Genomic DNA, 26739 nt, shown 5'->3' with positions numbered 1-26739 from the left:
AAACAAAGAGAATGACTAGCAAATGAGCAGTATTGACACACAGCAACGATTCGATATGAAACTGAACTTAAAGAACTCATGTTCCTAAATTGCTTGCCTGACCAAAAAAAAAAAAAAAAATGGATACAGTTTGTTAGTGCAAAATAAAACCAAATTGCTTGTGCGGACTCTTCTTTTTCAGCTTGCACTGATGTCGTGAGGGATATTCTATTTTACTTTTTCGCAAGGATGCTTTTCACTCTTTCTGTTGTTGTTGTTGTTGTTGTTGTTGTTGTTGTTGTTGTTGTTGTTAGCACTGAAGATATTGTTGTTGTGGGCTCTGGTGTGTTTGTAACGCTAGCAGACTGCCAACGCTCGGAATCAAACAAATAAGCATGGTAAGCAAATGAAACGTTTAATTATTTAAAATGTGTTCGCGAAAAGGGGATGAAGGTTGTTTTTGTGTAACATAAATTAGCAAACTACACTGTGCAACACAATTGCACACACTCTATTTTTTATACGTGCCGTTGATCTGTCTAGCCTATACAACAAGCAAGCAAAAGTTAATGTCAATCTTTTAATCAATCAATCAATCAATCAATCAATCAATCAATCCATCAATTAGCTAATCAAGTAATCATTCAATCGAACAATCATCAAACTTTATATTCTTAACATGAGAGACTTCGTCAGGATGTGTGTGTGTGTGTATATGTGTGTGTGTGTGTGTGTGTGTGTGTGTGTGTGTGTGTGTGTGTGTGTGTGTGTGTGTGTGTGTGTGTGAACAGGATGCGTCGTCAAGTTACTGTCATTCTTGATTCAGTTAATTATTTTACATGTTTCTGTGAAGTATATGCCGGACACACACAGACACACACACACACACACACACACACGCATACACACACACACACATACAAACGCACACACACACACATACACATACATACACACACACACACACACACACACACACACACACACACACACACATAAATGTTGTCGGAATCAGATGGCATTGTACACTCAGAGGGTGGGTGGTGCCTTGCTGTTCAGTAAAGCACCCACCGACAAAACTGGCATTTCGGTTGTTGTTCGGTATTTTTTTTAGATAAAAAGTCATTCTTTAGAATAAGTCACGCTGATATTGTTAATTCACATTTTTAATTTTTCTTGTTTATTTTTTTAGCGTGATGAACAAAAAGGGTCCCGGTCTGACCGTAATAACATTTAGAGGATCACCTAGAATCAGTCCTGATTGGTCAAGTAGCCATATGATGCACTAAAATGGTAATACTTGTGTGTGATTTGTATCTTTGTTGGTTTGTATGTCGATAAGGTTATTCTTTCTCTGCTGTCTTGTTTGTTTATTTTTTGTGTTCTTTAGTGCGGAGCCCAATGTGGCGTGCACTCCTCTTTAATACCGGCTGTATGTTGGGAGCATTCGGACCTAAATGGGTTCCACGCCAATACTATTTGCTCTTTCGGTTTGGGGCCTATATGGGTTGCCCAGATAGGCCCTATATAGGGGGGGTGGGGGGGTAAGTGGGTTTTACAAACTAAAGTAAAACAAAAAATTCCAACTGTGAAAAGAGAGTACCCAATTGTAAACATTGTTGGTATGTGACCAAGTGGAACAGGGGGGGGCTATTATCGCATGTAAAAGCCTTCCCAGATAGGCCCAATATATGGGGAGGTAGTGGTTTTTACAAACTAAAGTATAAACAAAAATTCCAACTGTGAAAAGAGGGCACCCAATTGTAAACATTTTTGTATGTGACCAAGTGGAAGGGGGAAATTATCACATGTAAAAGCCTGGCCAGCTAGGAGATGTTGAGCCGAACTGTTTACACAGGAATCGGGGAGTGCGCCTTTACCTATCCAATTATAAATAAAGAATCAGAAACCAAACAAGGTAGGTTGTGCGATTCGCTTGCAGCTTCGTGGCAGGCGGAAGAAAAAATCAGCCAGATAAGTTTTCGTTATTAATTGTTTGTCTGTGCACTTAAAAGACCGTTGGGTCGAAATATCTGTGAATGTATTGTTTCGTCAATAACAAACGTTCCAACAATCTACCTTTCTTGGTTTTTGATTCTGAATTTTGGAACGTTGGCAGTCTCTTTGTTTTTGGATTTATCCAATTTTAAGTTGTGGGATGAGCATTCTGGCAAGAGTATCGCTTGACAACAAGGGAGGTCACGCCTGTAAACAGAGATTAACTAGCGAATGCCGTAGAATTATGGTTAAAACAAGAGGCAGGATATTTGCTGGCATTGACAACCGCGCATGCATAACACGTACCAGAGGCCGTAGAGTAAAACGATCTGTGTACTCTACAGTCTCTTTTTATACCTAAAGTATATACAATGAAAACCCGTGAAAACTCGAGACCCCTCTCTCTCTCTCTCTCTCTCTCTCTCTCTCTCTCTCTCTCTCTCTCTCTCTCTCTCTCTCTCTCTCTCTCTCTCTCTCTCTCTCTCTCTCTCTCTCTCTCTCTCTCTCTCTCTCTCTCTCTCTCTATCTCTCTCTCTCTCTCTGTCTGTCTGTCTCTCTCTCTATCTCTCTCTCTGTCCCTATCTCTCTATCTCGCTTTCTAAACAACACACACACGCACACACATACGCACACACACACATATACACACACACACACACTCACACACGCACACATACACGCACGCACACACACACACATACACACACAAACACAAACCAACACACTCTCTCTCTCTTTCTCTCTCTCTCTCTCTCTCTCTCTCTCTCTCTCTCTCTCTCTCTCTCTCTCTCTCCCCTTCTCTTTGTCCCTATCCCTCTATCTCGCTTTCTAAAGCACACACACACACACACACACGCACGTACGCACGCACACACACGCACACACTCACACACACACACACACACACACACACACACACACACACACACACACACACACACACACACACACACAACTGTGAAAATAGAGCACCCAATCGTAATTGTTGTTGTATGTGACCAAGTGGAAAGGGTATTATCACATGTAAAAGCCTGGCCAGCTAGCAGATGTTGAGCCGAACTATTTACACTGGGGAATCAAGAAGTGCGCCTTTACCTATCCAATTATAAGTTGCGGGATGAACATTCTGGCAAATAGTCTATCGCTTGACAACAAGGAAGGTCACGCATTTAAACAGAGATAGCGAATGCCGTAGAATTATGGTTAAAACAAGAGGCAGGATATTTGCTGGCATTGACAACCGCGCACGCATAACACGTACCAGAGGCCGTAGAGTAAAACGATCTCTCTTTTTATACCTAAAGTATATACAATGAAAACCCGTGAGAACTCACACACACACACACACACACACACACACACACACACACACACACACAGAAGACCCACAATGCGAGTATTGTTCAGCAAAACTTGCGGCTGGCCGCTCAGACTCATCACAACATCTGAAATAGACGTTTTCAAAAATACAAAAAAACAAGTCGCGTAAGGCGAGATTACTACATTTAGTCAAGCTGTCGAACCCACGGAATGAAACTGAACGCACTGCATTTATTTTTTACCAAGACAATACAGCTTCGTCAATCCCCGCGAGAAGGAAATCGCTCACTTTCCACGTGCAAAACGCAGTGAAATTAACAAGCCAGAATAGCGCGGTACCGGTAGCTTATTGCGCTAAGCAGGAAAGCGCACCCGTTTCTGTATTCTTGTCAACTTTCTGAGCTTGTTTTGAATACAATATATCATATCTATATGTTTTTGGAATCAGGAAATAATAAAGAATAAGATGAAATCATTTTTGGATCAATTTCTTAACTTTTAATCGTATTACTATGTAATCTATTTTCGTCAATTGTGATCACATTTTAAGAGTAAACATGACATATGTACATAATCTTAGATTCAGAATGTGATGAAGAATACGATGCAATCAATTTTAAATCTGTTTGCGAAAATTCGATTTTAATGACAACTTTAATGAGCAAACTCATTAGTTAATTTGTAAGCCTCCAAGCTGAAATGCAATAGTATAGTCAGGGCTTCGTCGAAGATTACTTGACCAAAATGTCAATTAATTTGGTTGAAAAAAGAGAGCGCGACAGTGCCGCCTCAACTTTCACAAAAAGCCAGATATGACGTCATCAAAGATATTTATCAAAAAAATGAAAAACAACGTCGGGGGATATCATACTCAGGAACTCTCATGTGAAGTATCATGAAGATCGGTCGAGTAGTTTTCTCTAAATCGCTCAACACACATACACCACGACCCTCATCTCGATTTCCCCTCTATGTTAAAACATTCAGTCAAAACTTGACTAAATGTAAAAGCATCAACTGCGCAGTGGAATCCCCCTTTGTCTTCGTATTTTGTTTTGAATAAAACATATCATATCGTATATATATTTTTTTTAATCAGGATATGATAAAGGATAAGATGAAATCATGTTTGGATCTATTTCTTAATTTTTGAGTCACTTGAGAAAAAGTGACTCTATGTAATCGGTCAGTGTTAGTCTGTCCGGCCGGCCGTCCGGCCGTCCGGCCGGCCGTCCGGCCGTCCGGCCGGCCGTCCGGCCGGCCGTCCGTAGACACCACCTTAACGTTGGACTTTTCTCGGAAACTATCAAAGCGATCGGGCTCATATTTTGTTTAGTCGTGACCTCCAATGACCTCTACACTTTAACGATGGTTTCGTTGACCTTTGACCTTTTTCAAGGTCACAGGTCAGCGTCAAAGGAAAAATTAGACATTTTATATCTTTGACAAAGTTCATCGGATGTGATTGAAACTTTGTAGGATTATTCTTTACATCAAAGTATTTACATCTGTAGCCTTTTACGAACGTTATCAGAAAAACAAGGGAGATAACTAGCCTTTTCTCTTCGGCAACACACAACTTAACGTTGGGCTTTTCTCGGAAACTATAAAAGTGACCGGGCTCAAATTTTATGTGAACGTGACTCCCAGTGACCTCTACACTTTGACGTCTGCTTTGGTGACCTTTGACCTTTTTCAAGGTCACAGGTATGTCTTGAATTCTTCAGGTATGCATTGTGTTGTGAATAGCAATTTCTTCCTGTCCATCTGATGCCTCATATAATATTCAGAACTGCGAAAGTGACTCGATCGAGCGTTTGCTCTTCTTGTTAATCGTAGTGCTAATTAACCTATTTTTGTTAATTGTGATCACCTTTTGAGAGTACACATAACATATGTATAAATGTTCTGATTCAGAATTTGATTAAGACTACGATGCAATGAATCTCTTTGCAAAAGTTTGATTTTAATGACAACTTTAATAAGCAAACTCATCAATTATTTTTTAACCTTCCAAGCTGAAATGCAATACCAAAGTTCGGCCTTCGTCGAACATTGTTTGACCAAAATTTCAACAAAATTGGTTGGAAAATGAGAGCGTGACAGTGCCATCTCAACTTTCACAAAAAGCAGGATATGACGTCACCAAAGACATTTATACAAAAACATAGAAAAATATGGGAATATCATATTCATGAACTCTCATGTACAGTTTCATAAAGATAGGTCCAGTATTTATCTCTGAATCGCTGTTACCACACACACACACACACACACACACACACACACACACACACACACACACACACACACACACACACACACATACACCACGACCCTCATCTCGATTCCTTCTCTATGTTAAAACATTTAGTCAAAACTTGACTAAATGTAAACAGCAGGCAGAAATACAGCCAGCCAGACAGGCCAATACTTTTAGAGAAAGAGACACAAACAAACCGACAAGCACACATAAACAAACAAAACCACAAGACAACAAAACACACACACACACACGCACACACACACACACACACACACACACACACACACACACACACACACACACACGCTAGCTGTAAACTCTCACCAAGTCTGTGAATCAAAAACAAACGCGTGATACAGCTAGCTACCCATGATCAAAAAAAGGCAGGACCCTTTATTATAATTTGGAGCCAGCAAAATTATACCCCCAAAAATGTGTCATGCCTCAGAGAGAGAGGAGAGATAGAAAAACAACAACAGACAGACATTCACAGAGACAGAGGAATAGAAGAGCGGGTCAGATTACTACATTTCTTTCATAACAGTTTACCTCTCAGAGACAGACACTTACTTTTACACGTCTCCCAGGACGGTGATATTTCTTGTGAATTGTGAGCCACGCCTTTCACTGCAGGCGAAAGAGCTGCACAACTCTATGAGCTTTACCTCCTCAAAGCTGACTGAACACGCACCAGACACACACAGACACATACACACACACAGGCACCCACACACACCCACACACACACACACACACACACACGCACACATGCACTCACACACGCACACACACACACACACCCACACACACACACACACACACACACGAACACCTCAATCTCAAGTTTGTTGTTAATTTTTGCTGCCGACAGAACCCGAATACGTGTCAACTGATTTAACTATTGCACCCTTGTACACACCAATGAGGGCGGATCTGAGACGGACAGACAGACATCAATATTCAAGTATAGCCGTTTTAGCTTCAGCCAAAAAACATACTGAACACGGCATCAGCGATGACCTGCTGGACGTGTGTGTGTGTGTGTGTGTGTGTGTGTGTGTGTGTGTGTGTGTGTGTGTGTGTGCAGGGGCGGACGAGGGGGGGTGCACAGGGTGCAGCTGGTGCACCCCCCCTTAAGCAAAAAAATCATAACAAAATCAAGTCTTTAGTGATTTTAAATGTAAATTGTGAATTTGGAAAGCTGATTCTATGACCATTTCTAAGTTCAAATGGCACCAGATGGCACCATTTTGCTTCTTTGGGCCAACAAATGTTCCGGTGGGGCATGCCCCTGGATCCCCCTAGCAAATTCGGGCGCTTTGCACCCATCACATTCACTTTCGATTCAAAGTGCACCCCCCTTACAAAGCAACTGATCCGCCCCTGAGTAGTGTGTGTGTGGGGTGTGTGTGTGTGTGTGTGTGTGTGTGTGTGTGTGTGTGTGTGTGTCAGTGTATGTGTGTCAGTGTGTGTGTGTGTGTGTGTGTCAGTGTGTGTGTGCGTGTGTGTGTGTGTGTGTGTGTGTGTGTGTGTGTGTGTGTGTGTGTGTGTCCGGTATACAATTTACCGAAAACTGTAAAACAACTGCAACAGGAATGACAGTGTCTTGACGACGCATCCTGTTCTTGTTATTCCGAACTCGGAGATCATGTGTATATTTGTTGCTTCGCCGTGAAAAGAGACGACCGTGCGAGCAAACGTGCGCATGACCGGGTGAACAAACGAACGTTCAAAAGAGCGAACAATCGGGGAAAAAACAAAGAGAACGACCAGCAAATGAGCAGTATTGACACAAACAAACGATTCGATAGGAAACTGAACTTAAAGGACCCATGTTCCTAAATTGCTTGCCTGAAAAAAAATGGATAAAGTTTGTTAGTGCAAAATAAAACCAAATTGCTTGTGCGGACTCTTCTTTTTCAGCTTGCACTGATGTCGTGAGGGATATTCTATTTTACTTGGTCGCAAGGATGCTTTTCACTCTTACTGTTGTTGTTGTTGTTGTTGTTGTTGTTGTTGTTGTTGTTGTTGTTAGCACTGTAGATATTGTCGTTATTGTTGTTGTTGTGGGTTATGGTGTGTTTGTAACGCTAACAGACTGCCAACGCTCGGAATCAAACAAATAAGCATGGTAAGCAAATGAAACGTTTGAGTATTTAAAATGTGTTCGCGAAAAGGGGATGAAGGTTGTTTTTTTGTGACATAAATTAGCAAATTACACTGTGCAACACAATTGCACACACTCTATTGTTTTATACGTGCCGTTGATCTGTCTAGCCTATACAACAAGCAAGCAAAAGTTAATGTCAATCTTTTAATCAATCAATCAATCAATCAATCAATCAACCAATCCATCTATCCATCGATTAATTAATCAAGTAATCATTCAATCGAACAAGCATCAAACTTCATACTCTTAACATGAGAGACTGTTCGTCAGGATGTGTGTGTGTGTGTGTGTGTGTGTGTGTGTGTGTGTGTGTGTGTGTGTGTGTGTGTGTGTGTGTGTGTGTGTGTGTGTGTGTGTGTGTGAGCCTGTGTGTACCGGTGACTGTCTGTCCGTCTGTGTATGCTCTCCGCCATTGTAGTGCATTCAATTTTTGTGAAATAATTTCGGCCAAGGACTTTGAAAGCAATACTGAATGTCCGTGTGTCCTGAAAACATAATTCAGTGTTTGACGTAAGTCATAGAAGGTTGGGTGGAATGGGGATGGGGCAAGGGTAGGGTGAGGGGGGGGGGGGTGGCTATGGATGGGGACTAAGAGTTGGAGGGCTCACAAAAGAGTAAAGTCACGCATGGGATGTGTGTTCAGTTATGCTCAACTCATGTGAAAACGGTATTCTTCGTTTGGGGAAAAAAAAACACCGCATGGAAAATGATGAATGCCTAAAGCCGAGAAAATTGATCTGGTGCAAAAATGTATATCATCTTTATTCCACAAAATATTGCTTTCTTTTCGAATATTTCCATGCATCAAAACTAAACACAGTTGTGTGTGTGTCCTTGAGCCGACTTCGGAAAGCATTTTCTCTCAACAATAACATCAGCAACATCTAGACAAACAAATATAGAAGTCAGCTTAAACGTCTCCCACTATCCCCATACACTCGTTTCTCATTTGCAAGTTCTCCCTCTCTCCTTCACTAACAGACTTTTGGCAATTCAGAGGCCCGAGAAGGACTTAATCATAAGATACCGGAATGATTTGTTTGTTTGTTTGTTTAACGCCCAGCCGACCACGAAGGGCTATATACCGGAATGATAAAGATGGTAGTTCAGTAATGTATGCGCTTGTGTCCATCGAGAGTAAACATCAGAACATGTTCCGTTGATACGCGATACAGAAAGGCAATAACCCCACACAGAGGGAAGTCAGACGTTAGTTTCTTGTTTTGTCCAGTTTCACTTTCCATTCTCCGCCTTTCGCGATTTCCAAGGGGCCCCTGTCAGACAACTCGTGGGATACAACATTCTCAAGCAAGAGTCCCGTAGATGCTGCTTTTGTTGTGTCGGTGAGTGTATTTATTTACAATCCGGGTTTTCGCGTGTTGCCGCGAGCATTCACGCAAAAATCGATCAGGCCATCGTTTATAAATAAAAAAAGACCATCTAGAGGTTTTAGCTCAGTTCCCTTGCGAGCCCAGACAGTTCCACTGGCTCAAAGATCCAGGTTTTCTGAGAGAACGACGGAGGACGAAGACACCTGCCTTTTTGATAGTTAAAACAATCTAAAGGAACAATCGCAATTTGTTAACTGCTGAATCTTATTGATTTTTCGTTTGAGACGAACACATTTTCAAACGTGAACTTTAGGACATCGAGTACAGCCCTGGCATTTAAAGACAACGCCCAAAATCATATTTGTTATATTCATATGACTTAACAGTACTATTGGATCTACTTCAACACATCACTTCCTTCACTCCGAAGATGATGTCCCTGTTGATTCTGCTTGCTGTCGGCTGGAAGCTAGGGGGCGCCACGGACACTCAGAGGAGCCACATGTACACTAATGTCGGTCTCGACAACAAAGCTTTCACAGATGAAGTTGTATTTGAATCCTCAGCAAAAAACGCTCCGCACTGTGCCCTGCAGTGTAACCAACAAGACTCTTGTATGGCCTTCACCTTCGATGACAAGATCTGCAGAGGTCACGCTGCTGTCATGACGTCACGCTCAAACTCTAGACCTGCGGTTGGAGCGCGGTCGTTTTACAAAGGAAATAACCGTAAGTATCCAAAACACAACAACAACAACAACAACAACAACAACAACAACAACAACAACAACAACAACAACAATAATTAGCAGTTAGAACAAACTCCAATAACGCATCAAGGTATCAATCAAACACAATCACGATTTATCGGTAGGTTTTGTTATCCAAAGTTCAGCACAACCACGTGGAAAATTAAAATATATTAATGATATACACATAGTGGCCGATGGGTAATATATTGTGTGTACAATATGATAAGATGTTTGGTGGCTAGTTGTTGACAAACCAGCTCACCTGTTTGTCCAAGGGGAGCATACTGTCTTCTATGTCATCCCTATATCGACCAAGGCCGAAGGCAGAGGTTGATAAAGATCCAACAGAATGCGATATGCTCCCAGATGGCCAAGAAAAAATACTGGTCTGACAACAAGCCACCAAACATTGTTTTTGTCATCAATTTTGGAAGAGCAAAAGTATGCTCAATATTTGACGGGCATCCATATCCTGAACATAATTTTAAGTATGCTATTCAGGGCCCTAATGCACTTAAGAAGTTGGAGATAGCAGGGCATACGTACGTGTGTGTGACGTCAAATGTAACCTGTTTGTCGCTTTTCTTCCATATTTAAATGTATAGAGCTGCCATCATAATTGCGAGTTCAGTATTTTTTGGGCATGTGCCTTTTCCTTTATGTGTTTTCAGACTTGGCGATTACAGAGATAATTTGCAAATTGACCATGAGTTGCCGTGTTAATTATCAACGTTGACTGGGTCTTTGAGAGTGAATATTTACAATCGTTGTCCTCGGAAACACGAATCCAAAGCCGCGATGGTTCCACACACCAAATAAACTGCCTAATTGGCTTTTACTTTTACAATCAGAGTTTTACTTGAAGCTCATACCAATTCGCTTCCTCGATTTGTCACATAATTATGAACATCATAAGATGTTTGGTGGTTTGTTGACAGACCAGCTTTTTTGTTGGTCCGAGGAGACCATATCGTCTTTTGTTTCATCTTTATCGACCAAGGCCGAAGGCCGCGGTTGATAAATATGTGACAAAAGGCGATATGCTCCCCGATGACCTACACAAACATGCTGGTCTGACAACAAGCCACCAAACATAGTTTTTTGTCATCATTTTGGTAGTGCAACAAAATGCACAATAACCCACAGGGAGACGAATTTTTAGAATATAACTCCGGGCCGCAAACCATCGTCACAGTAGCTCGAGATAACACGCCAAACGTGTCTGTGACGTCAAACGTAGCTTGTTGGCGCTTTTCTTTCAGTCTGAACATGTACAGAGCTCCGATCATATGTGTGAGTTCAGTAAGTTTTGGGCATATTTCTTTTCTGTTAGGTGTTTTATGACTTTTCGTTGTGGATTTTGCGATTACAGAGATAAGTTGCAAATTGACCATGAGTCGCAGCGGTGATTATCAACATTGATTTGGTCTTTGAGAGTAAATGCTTACAATCGTTGTCCTCGGAAACACGAATCCAAAGCCGCGATTGTTTCACACATCAAACTCTTCTTCTTCTTCTTCTTCGTTCGTGGGCTGAAACTCCCACGTACACTCGTGTTTTTTGCACGAGTGGAATTTTACGTGTATGACCGTTTTTTACCCCGCCATTTAGGCAGCCATACGCCGTTTTCGGAGGAAGCATGCTGGGTATTTTCGTGTTTCTATAACCCACCGAACTCTGACATGGATTACAGGATCTTTTTCGTGCGCACTTGGTTTTGTGCTTGCGTGTACACACGGGGGTGTTCGAACACCGATGAGAGTCTGCACACAAAGTTGACTCTGAGAAATAAATCTCTCGCCGAACGTGGGGACGAACTCACGGCCAACTGGATACAAATCCAGCGCGCTACCAACTGAGCTACATCCCCGCCCCGACACACATCAAACAATTAGCCTGATTGGCTTTTACTTTGACAATCCACGTTTTACCTGAAAGCTCAAACCCATTCACTACCTCGATTTATTACATGGGGAACATGAGATTTATTTCCCGGCTGGGTATGAATGAAAACTCGTGAAAATGATGACAAAGTGTTTTGTCATCATTTTCACGATTTTTTTTTATTCACAGCCAGCTGGGAAATAAATCTTATGTCCCCCATGCAATAAATCCCCGGTTCCCATAGTTGCAGGAAACAGGTTATACATGGATAATCAAAAGCAAACCCAATAGAAACGCTCGGGGATTCTTCGGTTCTTTTCATTGGCGTTTCCCCAGACCTAGACAGACGACACTGCTTTGCAAAGTTCCAACAACGAACTGGCAAAAGTAAACAAAAAAACAAAACTACTTCATGAAAGGTCATAAATTCACCACAAACAAATGAAACCTAGCGATATGTTTTGTCTTCTTACAAAGTCATGGGGTGCGTGTATCTGTGTTTCGATACACAGACGTTCGGAGAAACATGAACGTCAAGTTCAAGTCAAACCAATTGACCCCTGACACACAAATGTTGACCCGTGCACAAGACGTTGTATCGAATAACGAAGCGCAAAAAAGAAATAATAACAAAAGCAAAGAACATAGCAACAAGAAATGCAAACATCTAACAAAGCCGAGCAAGTAGAATGACAGGTCTAATAAAAAACAAAGAGGCAATGAGTCGGAAACAAGATCGCGATTCTTTCGTTCGTTGCACGACGCAAATCTTCTGTGACCTTTGACACAACGTGCCGTGCTGGGCGACGCAAATCTTCTGTGACCTTTGACCCAACGTGCCGTGCTGGACGATGCAAATCTCCTGTGACCTTTGACCCAACGTAGCTTCCACATTCGATCACTAAGCTTAATATTTACAACTGAAAACCGAGGGGTGGAATACTGAGAAAAACCTACAGAACTGTACATCCTCAAACCTGACATACTTATCTCAACATTTTATGAACTCAAAACACAGAAAGTTGCTTTCACACGCCAGCTTTGATTGCAACAACGTGCTGGGGCCCCTAAACATGTTTGTTTGTTTGTTTGTTTGCTTAACGCCCAGTCCACCACGAAGGGTGATATCAGGGCGGTGCTGCTTTGACATTTAACGTGCGCCACACACAAGACAGAAGTCGCAGCACAGGCTTCATGTCTCACCCAGTCACATTATTCTGACACCGGACCAACCAGTCCTAGCACTAACCCCATAATGCCAGACGCCAGGTGGAGCAGCCACTAGATTGCCAATTTTAAAGTCTTAGGTATGACCCGGCCGGGGTTCAAACCCACGACCTCCCGCTCACTGGGTGGACGCATTACCACAAGGCCACCGTGTTGCGGTCCCAAAACATGTTCTATCAAAACGGAACTCGTGTTTCAAAGCATGTGTTGATTTTGCACTTATTTTCTCACTACCAAAATGATGACAAAAACGATGTTTGGTGGTTTGTTGTCAGACCAGCCTTTTTGTCGGTCGTCGGGGGGCATATCGCCTTTTGTTTCATATTTATTGACCAAGGCCGGCCGCGGTCAATACATATGAAACAAAAGGCGATATGCTCCCCATCGAACCGACAAAAAAGCGGGTCGGTCAACAAACCACCAAACATCGTATATTGTTTCCCAGCTGGTCATGAATAATAACTTGTGAAATTTTTGTAAATAATAGATATTTTTTAAACTTTAGCGCTGTGCATTTAGAAACATTCTTATAATGCATTCTATGCCTCCCAATTTGCATAAATTGCACTTGGTAAGCACGGGATTTCATCAGAAATGCCCTTTAAGGTAAGGAATGAAGATGTGTTTTGTTTACATGTGGTTCCAAAGAAAAGAAAAAACTTCGGCGCGGCCATTTTGAGAACAGAAGTCACAGGTAAAGTGAGCCGAAAAAGGCGTCTACCAACGACACCAATGATCAAATCATGCACGCTTTGGAGCTCTTTCCGTCAATTAATGTCATTCGAGTCTTTCTTTGCATTGATAAAAGAAACTGCTATCAAACAGAAGGATTATTGTACTAATTTTTCTACCTTTCATAAAACCAACCTGATTTTCATGAATAGTATCACCAATTACAGTTTAAAGTCGCATTGCTAGACATTTTGCAAGGATCAAGGATCTTGTAATCTGTGTTAGTCAGTGATATTTGTCTCCAATTCCCGATAATTATCATCTCCAATAAATCGTTAACGTTATTTAATCATTTAAGGGCAAAAGTTAATTCCTCTTTGGTAATATCGGAATCCAATCCACACTTTTGTTCATTGGAGAAAAATGGTATATTCAAATCTTGTAGAAATTCCTTTGCGCTCATTTAATTAAATTCAGATTGTTAGGAAACGCTATCGTTGCTGAGCTTTGGTTCAGTTTTGTGTGTTGCATGGACTTATTTGTACTTTGTGGGAAAGTACCGATATTATATTTTGTAAACACAATATTTATGCTTGGGCGAGAATGCAGGTGAACTTTCTAGTCCTGTCAAAACAAGTTGTTTACCACGCTGTTTTTAGTCGTGAGTTTGTGGTGTTCGCTCGGATTAAGTGCGTCGGCACCTTTGATGTACGTCATAGAGAGCGTCACTATTCTAGTTCAAGGACAGTTCGTATAATGTAGTTGTATCATGTTCGGTCTGGAATATTCTCGAGATTGAGTATTTACTATATATGCCAGCGCGATTTGAATGTTAAAAAGCCTCTATTTGAGTTCTGCTACGATGTGCAGTTGTATGTATGTAATGCTAAATAAATCCTCGAACTCAATTTGACGAGTTGTTTTCTATTGCTGCGAAGACGGGCGATCTCAGCAAGGGATATTGGCAGATTCCTGTGCGCGAAGAGGACATACCAAAGACCGCCTTTGCAACTCCAGACGGAACGTATGAGTGCCTGCGGATGCCTTTTGGCATGGTGAACAGTGGTGCTACCTTGAAGAGGGGAATGCGAAAAATGCTCAAAGGAATGAAGAATGTTGTGTACTACTGGGATGATCTGCTAGTCCACACGGAGACCTTTGCGGAGCATCTGTAGACTTTGAGGGAACTGTTTTCCCGCCTGACAAAAGCCAATCTGACCGTGAGACCCAGCAAGTGCATTTTGGGGACCGACAACGTTGACTTCATAGGTTATTCACTGAAGGAAGGTCAAAAGGGGCTTTTGTTGGAAAACGTCACCAAGATCCTCAATGCGCCACGTCCTGAAACCAAGAAGCAGGTGCGATCCTTCCTTGGATTGGCTGGGTACTACAGAGAGTTCATTCCAAACTTCGCCGCCATAACGGCGCCTTTGTCGGACATGACCCGAAAAGGATGCCCCAACCGAATACTCTGGGGACCAGCTCAGGAGAAGGCATACCAGACCGTGCGCGACCTGATGTCACGAGACCCAGTGCTACGCCTTCCTGATACTGCCAAAGAGTTCATCTTGCGTACAGACGCATCGGACGAAGGGATTGGCGCCATGCTGATGCAAGAGCATGGAGGTAAACCGTTTCCGGTCAGCTATGCCAGCAAGAAGCTGTCAAGAGCCGAGAAGAACTACTCGACCATGGAGAAAGAGTGTTTAGCCATCGTGTGGGGAATCAAGAAATTTGAACTCTACCTCCAAGGGGTGAAATTCGTGCTTCAGACTGATCACAAACCCCTCACCTACCTGAACTCTGCGAAGTTTGTGAATAATCGTATCATGAGGTGGGTGATGTACTTGCAGAACTTTGATATGCGAGTGGAATCGATCAAGGGTTCAGACAATGTTGGAACAGATTTTCTCAGCCGAGTATGTGAGTAAAACTGTGTTCATTCTCCAACAGACTAATGTACATACCTGGATTTCAATCTGTTATGTATACATAGTATGTGTACAGGTAGCGTTTCAATGATTGAAAGAAATTAGGTAAATTTCTTCTTGTGTTGGGGGTAATGTTAGGAAACGCTACCGTTGCTGAGCTTTGGTTCAGTTTTGTGTGTTGCATGTAGTTGACTTATTTGTACTTTGTGGGAAAGTACCGATATTATATTTTGTAAACACAATATTTATGCTTGGGCGAGAATGCAGGTGAACTTTCTAGTCCTGTCAAAACAAGTTGTTTACCACGCTGTTTTTAGTCGTGAGTTTGTGGTGTTCGCTCGGATTAAGTGCGTCGGCACCTTTGATGTACGTCATAGAGAGCGTCACTATTCTAGTTCAAGGACAGTTCGTATAATGTAGTTGTATCATGTTCGGTCTGGAATATTCTCGAGATTGAGTATTTACTATATATGCCGCGCCAGCGCGATTTGAATGTTAAAAAGCTTCTATTTGAGTTCTGCTACGATGTGCAGTTGTATGTATGTAATGCTAAATAAATCCTCGAACTCAATTTGACGAGTTGTTTTCTGTTGCTGCAAAGACGGGCGACGTAGAATAAAAGAACAAAACTATACGACGTTTGAGAACTTGTGGCAATCTCAAGTGTCGTGTAACACAGATCGTTGTTTTGCTTGTTTGTTTTTTAAAGCGTACCTGTTCCTTCATAATCTTTTTTTCCGTTTATATACCCTGCTGTTTTCTGTCTGCAAACGGTCCTTAATTCTAATAATTATTGGCTTTACTTTTTTTCAAATTAATTTCATACTTGGTGTTCTTCTCACCTTCTTATATTAACTGAACACGATAACAAACTTGGGCACTCTGGGGTTCTTCCAGTGACAAAAAACAACAACCACTAACTCTGTTTAATTTTTTTCTCTTTTTATTAAAAGGTTCATATTTTGATGATTATTGGCTAAAAGAGTGTCTGTTTCATCCAAATCCTTCTGAAAAGAAAGCTGGGAATTATCAAGATTTTGCTTTCTTCTTGCTGCATAGGCTGTACTAAAATCCCGCATTTGAACTTTTAATAACTCCCATTTCAAGGGATCTCACATACATTTGTTTTCCTTCAAAAAGTCATCATTCAATTTAATCATTAAATCAACAAAGACTTTATTTCGCAATCACTGATTATTACATTTCCAATAAGAGGGGCCGCGTATTATGTGCACAAACAGAATTTTCAACTCAAATAATCGCTGATCTGTATAGGGTACTGAAACCATGTTACAAAACAGTGTTTTATGAAACAAACTACCAGAGAGAAAAATATAATCAAGTCGACGGGCTATGAAAGGGCTCTACCTGCTCCAGGAAAACTCCTTGTCGTATGAATGAAAGAATTAGCGCCAAACATCATTCAAATCGTAACTATGCCAAACAAATTGAAACTTAACATCAAACTTTGTATGCTCTTCACCACTGACAATTTCTATGTCGTTATTTGAAAGGCAATACAAATCACTATTATTTAAGTTATTGAAACATCCCAGTGCACTAAGGGATTTATAGAGCAAATCGAGAAAATTCATTATTGAACGAAGCGCATAGCGCTGAGTTCAATAAATATTTTCGAGATTTGCTCTATAAATCCCTTAGTGCACTGGGATTGTTTCAATAACGATATTGTCAGTACCGCCAGAGAAAAAAAGATGATTCAAAACGCACATTTTGCTACGCGCATTTGATTAGGCATAACTGTGTGGTCAGGTCGTGGAAGACTAAAGTTTTGTGTGGGCTGTCTCAAGTGTGTCGTGCTTTCGTCACACGCAAACTCTTGTTTTAATTTCTGTTGGTAACTTCCAGTGTAGCGTTGAGCTAAAAAGTGATAATCTTTAATAGAGATCTCATTTGAACTCGGAGAAAGGCCTGTGCACTTTGACAAGTCACTGATTTGCGATTCAAAACCTCCAGTCGAGCTTCGACGGATTGACTGTGCAGAGTGGTGCAGAGTGGTGCCCCTTGATGATCGACTCAATGATCGACTGCTCGACGGTTAGCACATTTTCAAAATAAATGTGGTACATGTATGTTTCTCGTGTTGTATCTTCACTCAGCGAGGAGTCTGGTACTAAATATGAACGGTAAGAATGCTCTGAACTCTACACGTATTATATCCCCATCGGTTTTTCGTTCACATTTGCCCAACATGTTTATTTGATGAGCGGGGTTTATGTCGTCTGCTAGGCCGGCTAGAGCAATCGAACAACGGCAGTCTCATTTCAAAAACAAAAATTGCTCGTCACGTTGCATTGAATCTGCATGCATGAGGCAGGCTGGTAATAAGTCTTATATATGGTAAGAACGTTATGAACCCTACACATTTTCGATTTCGATTGTTCTCAGTGCCTTGTTCTAGAATCAATCTATGCAAGTCGAAAATTAGTTGAGACGCAGCGGCTTCTATATTTAGATCAGTGGCACTGTGGCACAGGCACATGCAATCTGTCAGAAAAAACCCACTTCTGCTTTAATTGAGAAGCAAGAAATGTATGGCCATTTGGTATTGTGGAGAATATAAGCTACATGTCATTTATTAATTCTGAGGATGAGAGTACAGTCTCGCTTAGGCAAAGGGCGGAAGAATACGCTCTGTGGAAAAGTTAGCGCACTCTTGGAGTGCGCTAACAGTTTTAGCGCATCGCCATTAGCCAATCAACTGGTTCACATCAGTCATGTGACACCAGTACTTACTGACAATTTAAGTTATTGAGACATCCCAGTGCACCAAGGGATTTATAGAGCAAATCGAGAAAATTCATTATTGAACGAAGCGCATAGCGCTGAGTTCAATAATTATTTTCGAGATTTGCTCTATAAATCCCTCAGTGCACTGGGATTGTTTCAATAACGATATTGTCAATACCGCCATAGAAAAAAAGAAGATTCCAAACGCACATTTTGCTACGCGTTTGAATAGGCATAACTGTGTGGTCAGGTCGTGTACAGTAAGATCTACTTTTGTGTGGGGTGTCTCAAGTGTGTCGTGCTTTCGTCACACGCATTTTAATTGCTGTTGGTAAATTCCAGTGTAGCGTTAAGCTGAACAGTGATGATCTTTCAGAGAGACCTCATTTGAACTCGGAGAAAGGACTGTGCTCTTCGTTATTTGCGATTCAAAACCTCCTTGACTGTGCAGAGTGACTCCCCTTGAATTGACTCGAAGGTTAGCACATTTTCAAAATAAATGTGGCATATTTCTCGTGTTGTATCTTCACTCATCGGGGAGTCTGATACTAAATATGAACGGTAAGAATGCTCTGAACCCTGTACGTATTATATCCCCATCGTTTTTTTCGTTCACATTTGCCCAACATGTTAATTTGCTGAGCGGGGTTTATGTCGTCTGCTACTGCTAGGCTAGGGCAACAGAACCACTGCAGTCTGCACTGAGTCTGCACGCATGAGGCAGGCTGGTAATAAGTCTTATATATGGTAAGAACGTTCTGAACCCTACACTTTTTCGATTCTTGCCTTAAAATGATAATTCGGAAATCATTCATTTACTGAACTGATGCAGTCGTATTTCAGTGTAGTCTGCTACGGACAGAGTCGATCGAGTCAGTCTTCCAAACTGGTCTAGCTAATACGCTATCGGAATAACACTTGTGTTTTCTGTTAGCCGCTGGGAATTGTATACTAACTCATCATTTGGTAATGGGATGATAAGCTACATGCCACTAACACGGCATATGAGAAGAATCTATGCAAGTCGGCGAAAATTAGATGAAACACAGCGGCTTCTATTTTTAGATCAGTGGCACAGGCACATGCAATCTGTCAGAAAAAACACCACTTCTGCTTTAATTGAGAAGCAGGGAATTTATGGTCATTTGGTATTGTGGAGAATATAAGCTACATGTCATTAATTAATTCTGAGGATGAGAGCACAGTCTCGCTTAGGCAAAGGGCGGAAGAATACGCTCTGTGGAAAAGTTAGCGCACTCCAAGAGTGCGCTAACAGTTTTAGCGCATCGTCATTAGCCAATCAACTGGTTCATATCAGTCATGTGACACCAGTACTTACTGACAATTATTATTATCATTATTTATTATTTATTGTGACTCGGCTTTTATTCTCATACACTAAAGTGCACAAGTGATTTATCATTTATCAGAGCATAGACATTAATGTTACAAGACAAATTGAGAAAACTTTTGCTTATTTCAACGTTCCAAAGTGTACTAAATGTTTGGTTCAATAGAAAGTGTACTTCGGCAGTGTAATCTAATAATTTCAGATAACCCCGAATAGTTTTTAACGGTGCTGCCGGATATGTTGTTGTTGTTGTTGTTGTTGTTGTTGTTGTTGTTGTTGTTCTTGTTCTTGTTCTTGTTGTTTTCAGCATTGAAAAACATTGCTGTCATGATAAGACAACATTTGTTTTTGTTGTAAATGACTAAATCGACTGTTAAAGTACATTTTGTACCAAACTTTCGCATGTCTTTGCACCCCCGAAAATCAATATTCATTACATCAAATTACGAAGATTAAGAGAGCTACCTCAATTCTCAATTCTCTTTTGTCACAAATATGTAACACAATAATATCAAAACTTCTGTAACATTTATACTGTCAAAAGTTGGAGTGATTTTCCGCCAAATGCTCGGTTCGTCCTTGTGTGACGTAACGCATTTTAGACCTATTGGATATTTGTTTGCTTTACGTTTCGGTTTCTCCATTGTTAAACATTCTTACAAGTAAACTCGGATTAACACGACGGGGGATGCATAGACCACCAAATCACAAAATGCTCCTGCAAGACGTGACGCCGTTTGAATGAGCAGATTAGTAAAAATCACGTACAGTCCAATTTTAAATGACCTCTATTAACTTTTTTTTTGAAGCAAGAACCCATGTGTTTGATAGTAAGCCTCTGACACAAACTTGAAAAGTATGTACTATCTTTCGGCGTTAAATATACATGCATCAAATGAAGTTGTAGATATGACCGAAGCACAATAACGCAAAAGCAAAACATGTGTTTTTTAAGATCTGTATTATTCTGTATTGACCCTAGACAAACGTATTGCTTCTTGGCAAAAAGGTCATAATCTTGACAGTTACAAAAGACATGTTCAAACTTAAAGAAACTATAAACTTATCTAACTATATTCTCAGATTATGTATTGGGCCATGACAAGCGTATTGATTTCATGATGCAGAAAAGAAGAAAAACTGCAATGAGGAAACCAGGAGCGGCGTGGTCACCATCTATCCGGACAATTCCACTCCACTGCAAGTCTACTGTGACCAGGTTACTGATGGAGGGGGTTGGACGGTAAGTCCAACACACACACACACACACACACACACACACACACACACACACACACGCACACACACACACACACACACGCACGCACACACATCAGGGGCGGATCAGTTCATTTTATGGGGGGGGTTTCCAAAATTATATTGTGAAGATATGGGTGTGAAGGCGCGAAGCGCCGAGCCAACGGCGCGAAGCGCCTAGCTTGCTAGGGGGGTCCGGGGGCATGCCCCCCGGAAAATGTTGAAAAAAAGGATGCAAAATGGTGCAATATGGTGCATTCTGAGGATGATCATTACCAGTTTCAGGCAGCAGATTTTGTCCAACAACAACAACCCCAAAAAACACAAAAACAAATTTTTATTTTTTGGCTGTGGGGGGGGGGGGGGGGTCCAGAACCCCCCCCCCCCCTCGTCCGCCCCTGCACATACATAAAAACACCCACACACACACAAACACACACACACACACACACACACACACACTCGCACAAATGCACGCGCGTTTGATTTTTTTCAGCACGCGTGTGTGGGTTGTGCGTGTGTGCGTGTGTGTGTGTGTGTGTGTGTGTGTGTGTGTGTGTGAGTGCTTGTGCGTGTGTGTGTGTGTATTTATAGTTTCGATTTGTGCTTGTTTACAACAAACAGGTGTTCCAACGTCGACAGGATGCCTCAGTCGATTTCTACAGAAACTGGACGTCTTATCAGAACTTCTTTGGGGACCTAACTGGCAATTTCTGGCTGGGTAAGGCAATTATCTCATGTGATTTATCTGGCAACTTCTCTCTGGGTTAAGAAATTGTCTTATGTGACTTAACTGGCAACTTCTGGCAGGATTAGGCACTTGTTTCGTGTGACTTAACTTTTTTCTCTTCCAAGTCATTTGACCACAACATGTGGTGTGCTTTTGCTTCAATGTATGTAGAATAATAGTATATGATCAAAAACAAAATGTGTTCTTAGAATGACTTAATAAAAATTATCAAATGAAAAATTAAAATGTATTATGGATGACAAGATAATTTTAAAAACTATTTATTAGAATGATTTGGAATTTTGCAGAAATGTATAAGACATTTGTTCTAGGATTAGCTCTAGGAAGGACAGTTAATGATACACATTTTCGATGTTTTGAGACATTTTGTACCCACAAAGTCAACATTTAAAAGTTTTTAGTTGTTCGAACAAATCAAAGATAAACATCTTACGGTACACACTTGTAAGCCAACTTTAGTTCAAATATGGGGAGTAGTTTTGAAATTATTTTGTATTTAATAATTTCGAAATAATCTTTTATTTTATCATGTACTATTATTGTTCATACATTGCAGCAAATGCACACCAACTTTTAACGCTAACATTTTTGTTTCAAGAATGTTGTGGTCAAATAAAAAACAGTGTATTTTCATGGCAGCTCCTGCCTTTAACAGATAATTTCTCGTTGGTTTAGTCAAATGTTTATGAAACTAAACTGTCAACTTCTGGCTAGGTAAAGCAATTGTCTTATGTGACTTAACGGGCGCGGTGGCCTAGTGGATAAGACATCGGCCTCCTAATCGGAAGGTCGTGAGTTCAAACCCCGGCCGCATCAGCCTGGTGGGATAAGTGTGGAGATTTGTCTCCCAGGTCAACTTATGTGCAGACCTGCTAGTGCGTTATCCCCCTTCGTGTGTACACGCAAGCACAAGACCAAGTGCGCACGGAAAATAATAATAATATAATAATAATAATAAATGAGCATTCATATAGCGCAACATCATAACTTTACAATTATGTTCTTTGCGCTTGACACATTTAAAATTAAAACACAGTTATACAAGCATTTACATCTACATTCATAGTCAACAACGCTTAATTACAAGCATACACCATCAAACATACATTACAAAACATTCTTCCACTATCTAAGTAATAAAAACATGAATAAAATAGGTAGTGAAAACAAGGAAATACCAGCTGAATACCCTGAATAATACATGTCACAGTTCGGTGGGTTATAGACACAAGAAAATACCCAGCGTGCTTCCCCCGAAAGCGGCGTATGGCTGCCTGAATGGCGGGGTAAAAACGGTCATACACGTAAAAACCCACTCGTGCAAAGTCATGAGTGAACGTGGGAGTTTCAGTCAATGAACGAAGAAGAAGAATGTGACTTAACTGGCAACTTCTTGCTGGGTTAGGCTTGCAACTTCTGTCGGAAAAGGTACTTGTTTAAGTTGACTGGCAACTTCTGGTTGGGAAGGTAATAGTCTAGATGTTGACCGGCATTTTCTGGGTCGGTAAAGTAATTTTGTTATTTGGCTGTCAACTTTTGGCAGTGTAAGGCTAGTGTCTGTCTTGAATATTAAGCCACCCAGGCCTTGCGCCCAAAAAAGAGCGCAAAATCCGGTGTCTACCTAAATAATCCTCAGACTACAGTGCCCCGCTACACCCCCCCCCCTCACCCATCTCACCCGCAAGCCTAAATCAGATCAGTTGTAAATATAGCCATGTACATAATTATTGTTTGAAATTTTCTTTTCTTTTTCGTGCTTACTTTTGAGTGCCGTGTCTCTGTGTAGTTGCCTTGTCATCTTCATGCAATTTATGCATAAGTGTATATAAATATGCTTGAGTTGTTAATGCGAAAGATTGTGTACAAGTGCGCCTTGAGTCGCCTTGTGGTGAGATATGTGCGCGTTATAAATTCTCGTATTATTATAGGTTTCAAATGAACTATGTTTCTATTTGTTGGTAGGGGTGTGTGCGTATTTGGTGTCCAGCAGTTATATGAACTATGTTTGTTGGTGTGTCCAGGCCCCGTATTCTTGAAAAAGCTGCAACTCATAAACTGGCCTGTAAAACCACTTACGCTCGATAAGTCCGTTATCGACCCTCGACGAAAGAAAGACCCCATCTTGCCCCTTGAAATAAATGGGGAAGCTGTAGAACAGGTCTCTTCATTCAAATTTCTCGGCACACTGATCTCTGAAGACCTGAAATGGGACGGGAACACCACGTCCATCATTAAGAAGTGCCAGCAGCGGCTGCACTTCCTGAGACAGTTGCGCAAGTTCCGTATGTCACAGCAAATCATGGCGCAGTTCTATCGCGCAGTCGTTGAGAGCACCCTGTGTTTTTCTATCACGGTCTGGTATGGCAGCACCACTGAGAAAGAGAAACAGCTACTGGAGAGCATAGTGCGGACAGCCTCCAACATCGCGGGCTGTGACTTCCCTTCCGTTGCCTCTATCTTTGAGTTGCGCTCAGGTCGAAAAGCAGGAAAGATTGTTCGCGACCCCTCCCACCCGGCAAACCACTTCTTCGAGCCTCTTCCATCTGGTAGGCGCTACAGAGCTTTGAAAGCCAGAACTAGTCGCTTTCGCTCTAGCTTCATCCCCCATGCTGTACTGACAACTCCTGTAGTGAAGACGTTGTAATATACTGTAGTTATAGGATTGGGGGGGGGGGGGGTTCTTTTGTTACTTAGTCCTTTCACTGCATTCCATTACTGTTCTCATAACTTGTGATAGTGGAAATATGTGCAATGTGGAATGGTCCTTATTTTTTAGGTGCTGGAGTAGTTCTGTGATGGTAGTAGTTTTGTGCAATGCGACTCTAGGTTCAGGTGCTTGAGTAGATCTGTGATAGTCTGTTAATACTGTTGTTTTAAACTGTCTAACTGGCTAGATCATGATTATATAATTTTATGTGATGATCTGACTAAATGATAATGATTACGTGTACTACTTACTTTCAAATGGATTATAAACTTTAGGTATTGTTCTAGTATTCACTAATGTTGTATTGATAGTACTGGCACCCCTTTTAAGCTGATATGGTTTTTACCTTTACAAGGCGACGATGTGAATTTGTGATGTAGATATGTGGCTGGTTATGTGTGAGTATGTAAATAATTGTGTGTGTGTGTGTGTGTGTGTGTGTGTGTGTGTGTGTGTGTGTGTGTGTGTGTGTGGGTGTGTGTGTGAGTTGTGTCTGTGTGTGCATGACAGTGTAATGTACGTATGTATGCATGCATGGTGATGTGTGTCTGCATATGTGTCTGGTTGGTTTTTATTTTATTTTTACCGTGCCGTGCCAAGATGAAATCCTTTTGCAAAATTGGTGAATAAATATCTTGTATCTTGTAGTGTTATTTATGAAACACCGGTAAGTCCTTACCGGGGTGTCTCCGAGCTGTAAAGTTAGAGGACCCACCCCCCTCCTCTAAAGTCGCTACCTGTCAGTAACTTCACGAACACTGTCCATGTCACTCTTTTCAATCTTGTTCAAATATTGTTTGTACATTTATGTCCCTCATGGACACACCTTGGTGTCATTTAAGCACCAATGCATTGCGGACAAATACGAGATACTGCTCGCGAAAGATTTCAACCGGTGCTCGATCATACCGGCTTTGTGGCGAAAGCGTGCTAGCGTCTTCTTTAATGCATTACAGTGTCGAGAATGTAATAGCATTCGGCTGATACGCGATTGAGTCGAGTTCAAATCGCCATCTGGATGTACTTTTTTTCTTTTTTACTCTTAGCCATTTGTTTATTTTTGTTTATTTTCTTCATGTGCAAGAGAGTACGTTGTAGTATCAACATTGATTTAAAAAATTAATTTTAGGCAGGAAATAGGTGTTTTTAAAAATCTTTTGTTACCATGATATTAGTTTATTGATAAAGTTTGTTAATTTAAACATGTAAACATTTGATTGAAAAAAGAAAAAGACCAATGAAGAAGGATGCTCCCCGCTTGAAAAAAAAGGTGAGAGAGAAGGCAAAAAAACTAACGGTAGCAGCCACCTGCATGCAACTGAGGTTACTTTTTTTTGGAATAAATGTCTCCTCGTGTTTTTATTTCATTCAGTTTGTTTGGGTTGTTGCTATTGATTTTGAAACTGACACGCCGGCGAATACGCCGGTAACGCGTGCGCAGAGAAGAGCAAGCATGGGGAATCTCCTATTCTAAAAATAACAATCCCTGGTAGCTGCCGACCTTCCGCCAGACTCACATGAATACCGGGGGAAAAACCGGCACGGTTGGCCTAGTGGTAAGGCGTCCGCCCCGTGATCGGGAGGTCGTGGGTTCGAACCCCGGCCGGGTCATACCTAAGACTTTAAAATTGGTAATCTAGTGGCTGCTCCGCCTGGCGTCTGGCATTATGGGGTTAGTGCTAGGACTGGTTGTTCCGGTGTCAGAATAATGTGACTGGGTGAGACATGAAGCCTGTGCTGCGACTTCTGTCTTCTGTGTGGCGCACGTTATATGTCAAAGCAGCACCGCCCTGATATGGCCCTCCGTGGTCGGCTGGGCGTTAAGCAAACGAACAAACAAACCGGGGGAAAATAAATTATTACTGGGCAGTAAAAATAAATACTCGGCGGTAGTTAAACGACATTTTGACTTTGTAGGACACAATGTTGCAGTTTTTTTCAAGAATATGGGCCCTGGTCTTGATACCCTGCACAAGTTGACGTCCAGACAGAAGTATGAACTGTGTGTGGATACTTTCCAGGTCTTGACGCCCTGCACATGTTGACGTCCAGACAGAAGTATGAACTGTGTGTGGATACTTTCCAGGTCTTGACGCCCTGCACATGTTGACGTCCAGACAGAAGTATGAACTGTGTGTGGATACTGTCCAGGTCTTGACGCCCTGCACATGTTGACGTCCAGACAGAAGTATGAACTGTGTGTGGATACTTTCCAGGTCTTGACGCCCTGCACATGTTGACGTCCAGACAGCAGTATGAACTACGCGTGGACCTAATGAAGTGGGACAACACGACAGGTTACGCCACCTACAACAACTTCTCCATCAGCGACAGCAGCGACAACTACCGTCTGAACTTTGACAGCTTCACAGGGGGGAACGCTGGTAGGAAGT

General features: G+C 41.5%; 1 protein-coding gene across 1 annotated transcript in view; it reads left to right on the top strand.

Annotated features, from left to right (window-relative positions):
- The first annotated feature begins 8415 nt into the window (after positions 1-8415).
- The window catches only part of LOC138945850 (ficolin-2-like), a 96679-nt gene continuing 78355 nt past the window's right edge, over positions 8416-26739 (top strand). The window contains exons 1-3 of the mRNA XM_070317366.1: positions 8416-9792; positions 20759-20874; positions 21513-21609. Coding sequence (XP_070173467.1) covers positions 9495-9792; positions 20759-20874; positions 21513-21609 — 511 coding nt within the window. The 5' untranslated portion in view covers positions 8416-9494. The remainder of the gene's footprint in view (positions 9793-20758; positions 20875-21512; positions 21610-26739) is intronic.

The sequence above is a fragment of the Littorina saxatilis genome, linkage group LG13, assembly GCF_037325665.1.
Source record: "Littorina saxatilis isolate snail1 linkage group LG13, US_GU_Lsax_2.0, whole genome shotgun sequence".
Classification (NCBI taxonomy): Eukaryota; Metazoa; Mollusca; class Gastropoda; order Littorinimorpha; family Littorinidae; genus Littorina; species Littorina saxatilis.
This window is presented reverse-complemented; position numbering and strand designations above follow the sequence as displayed.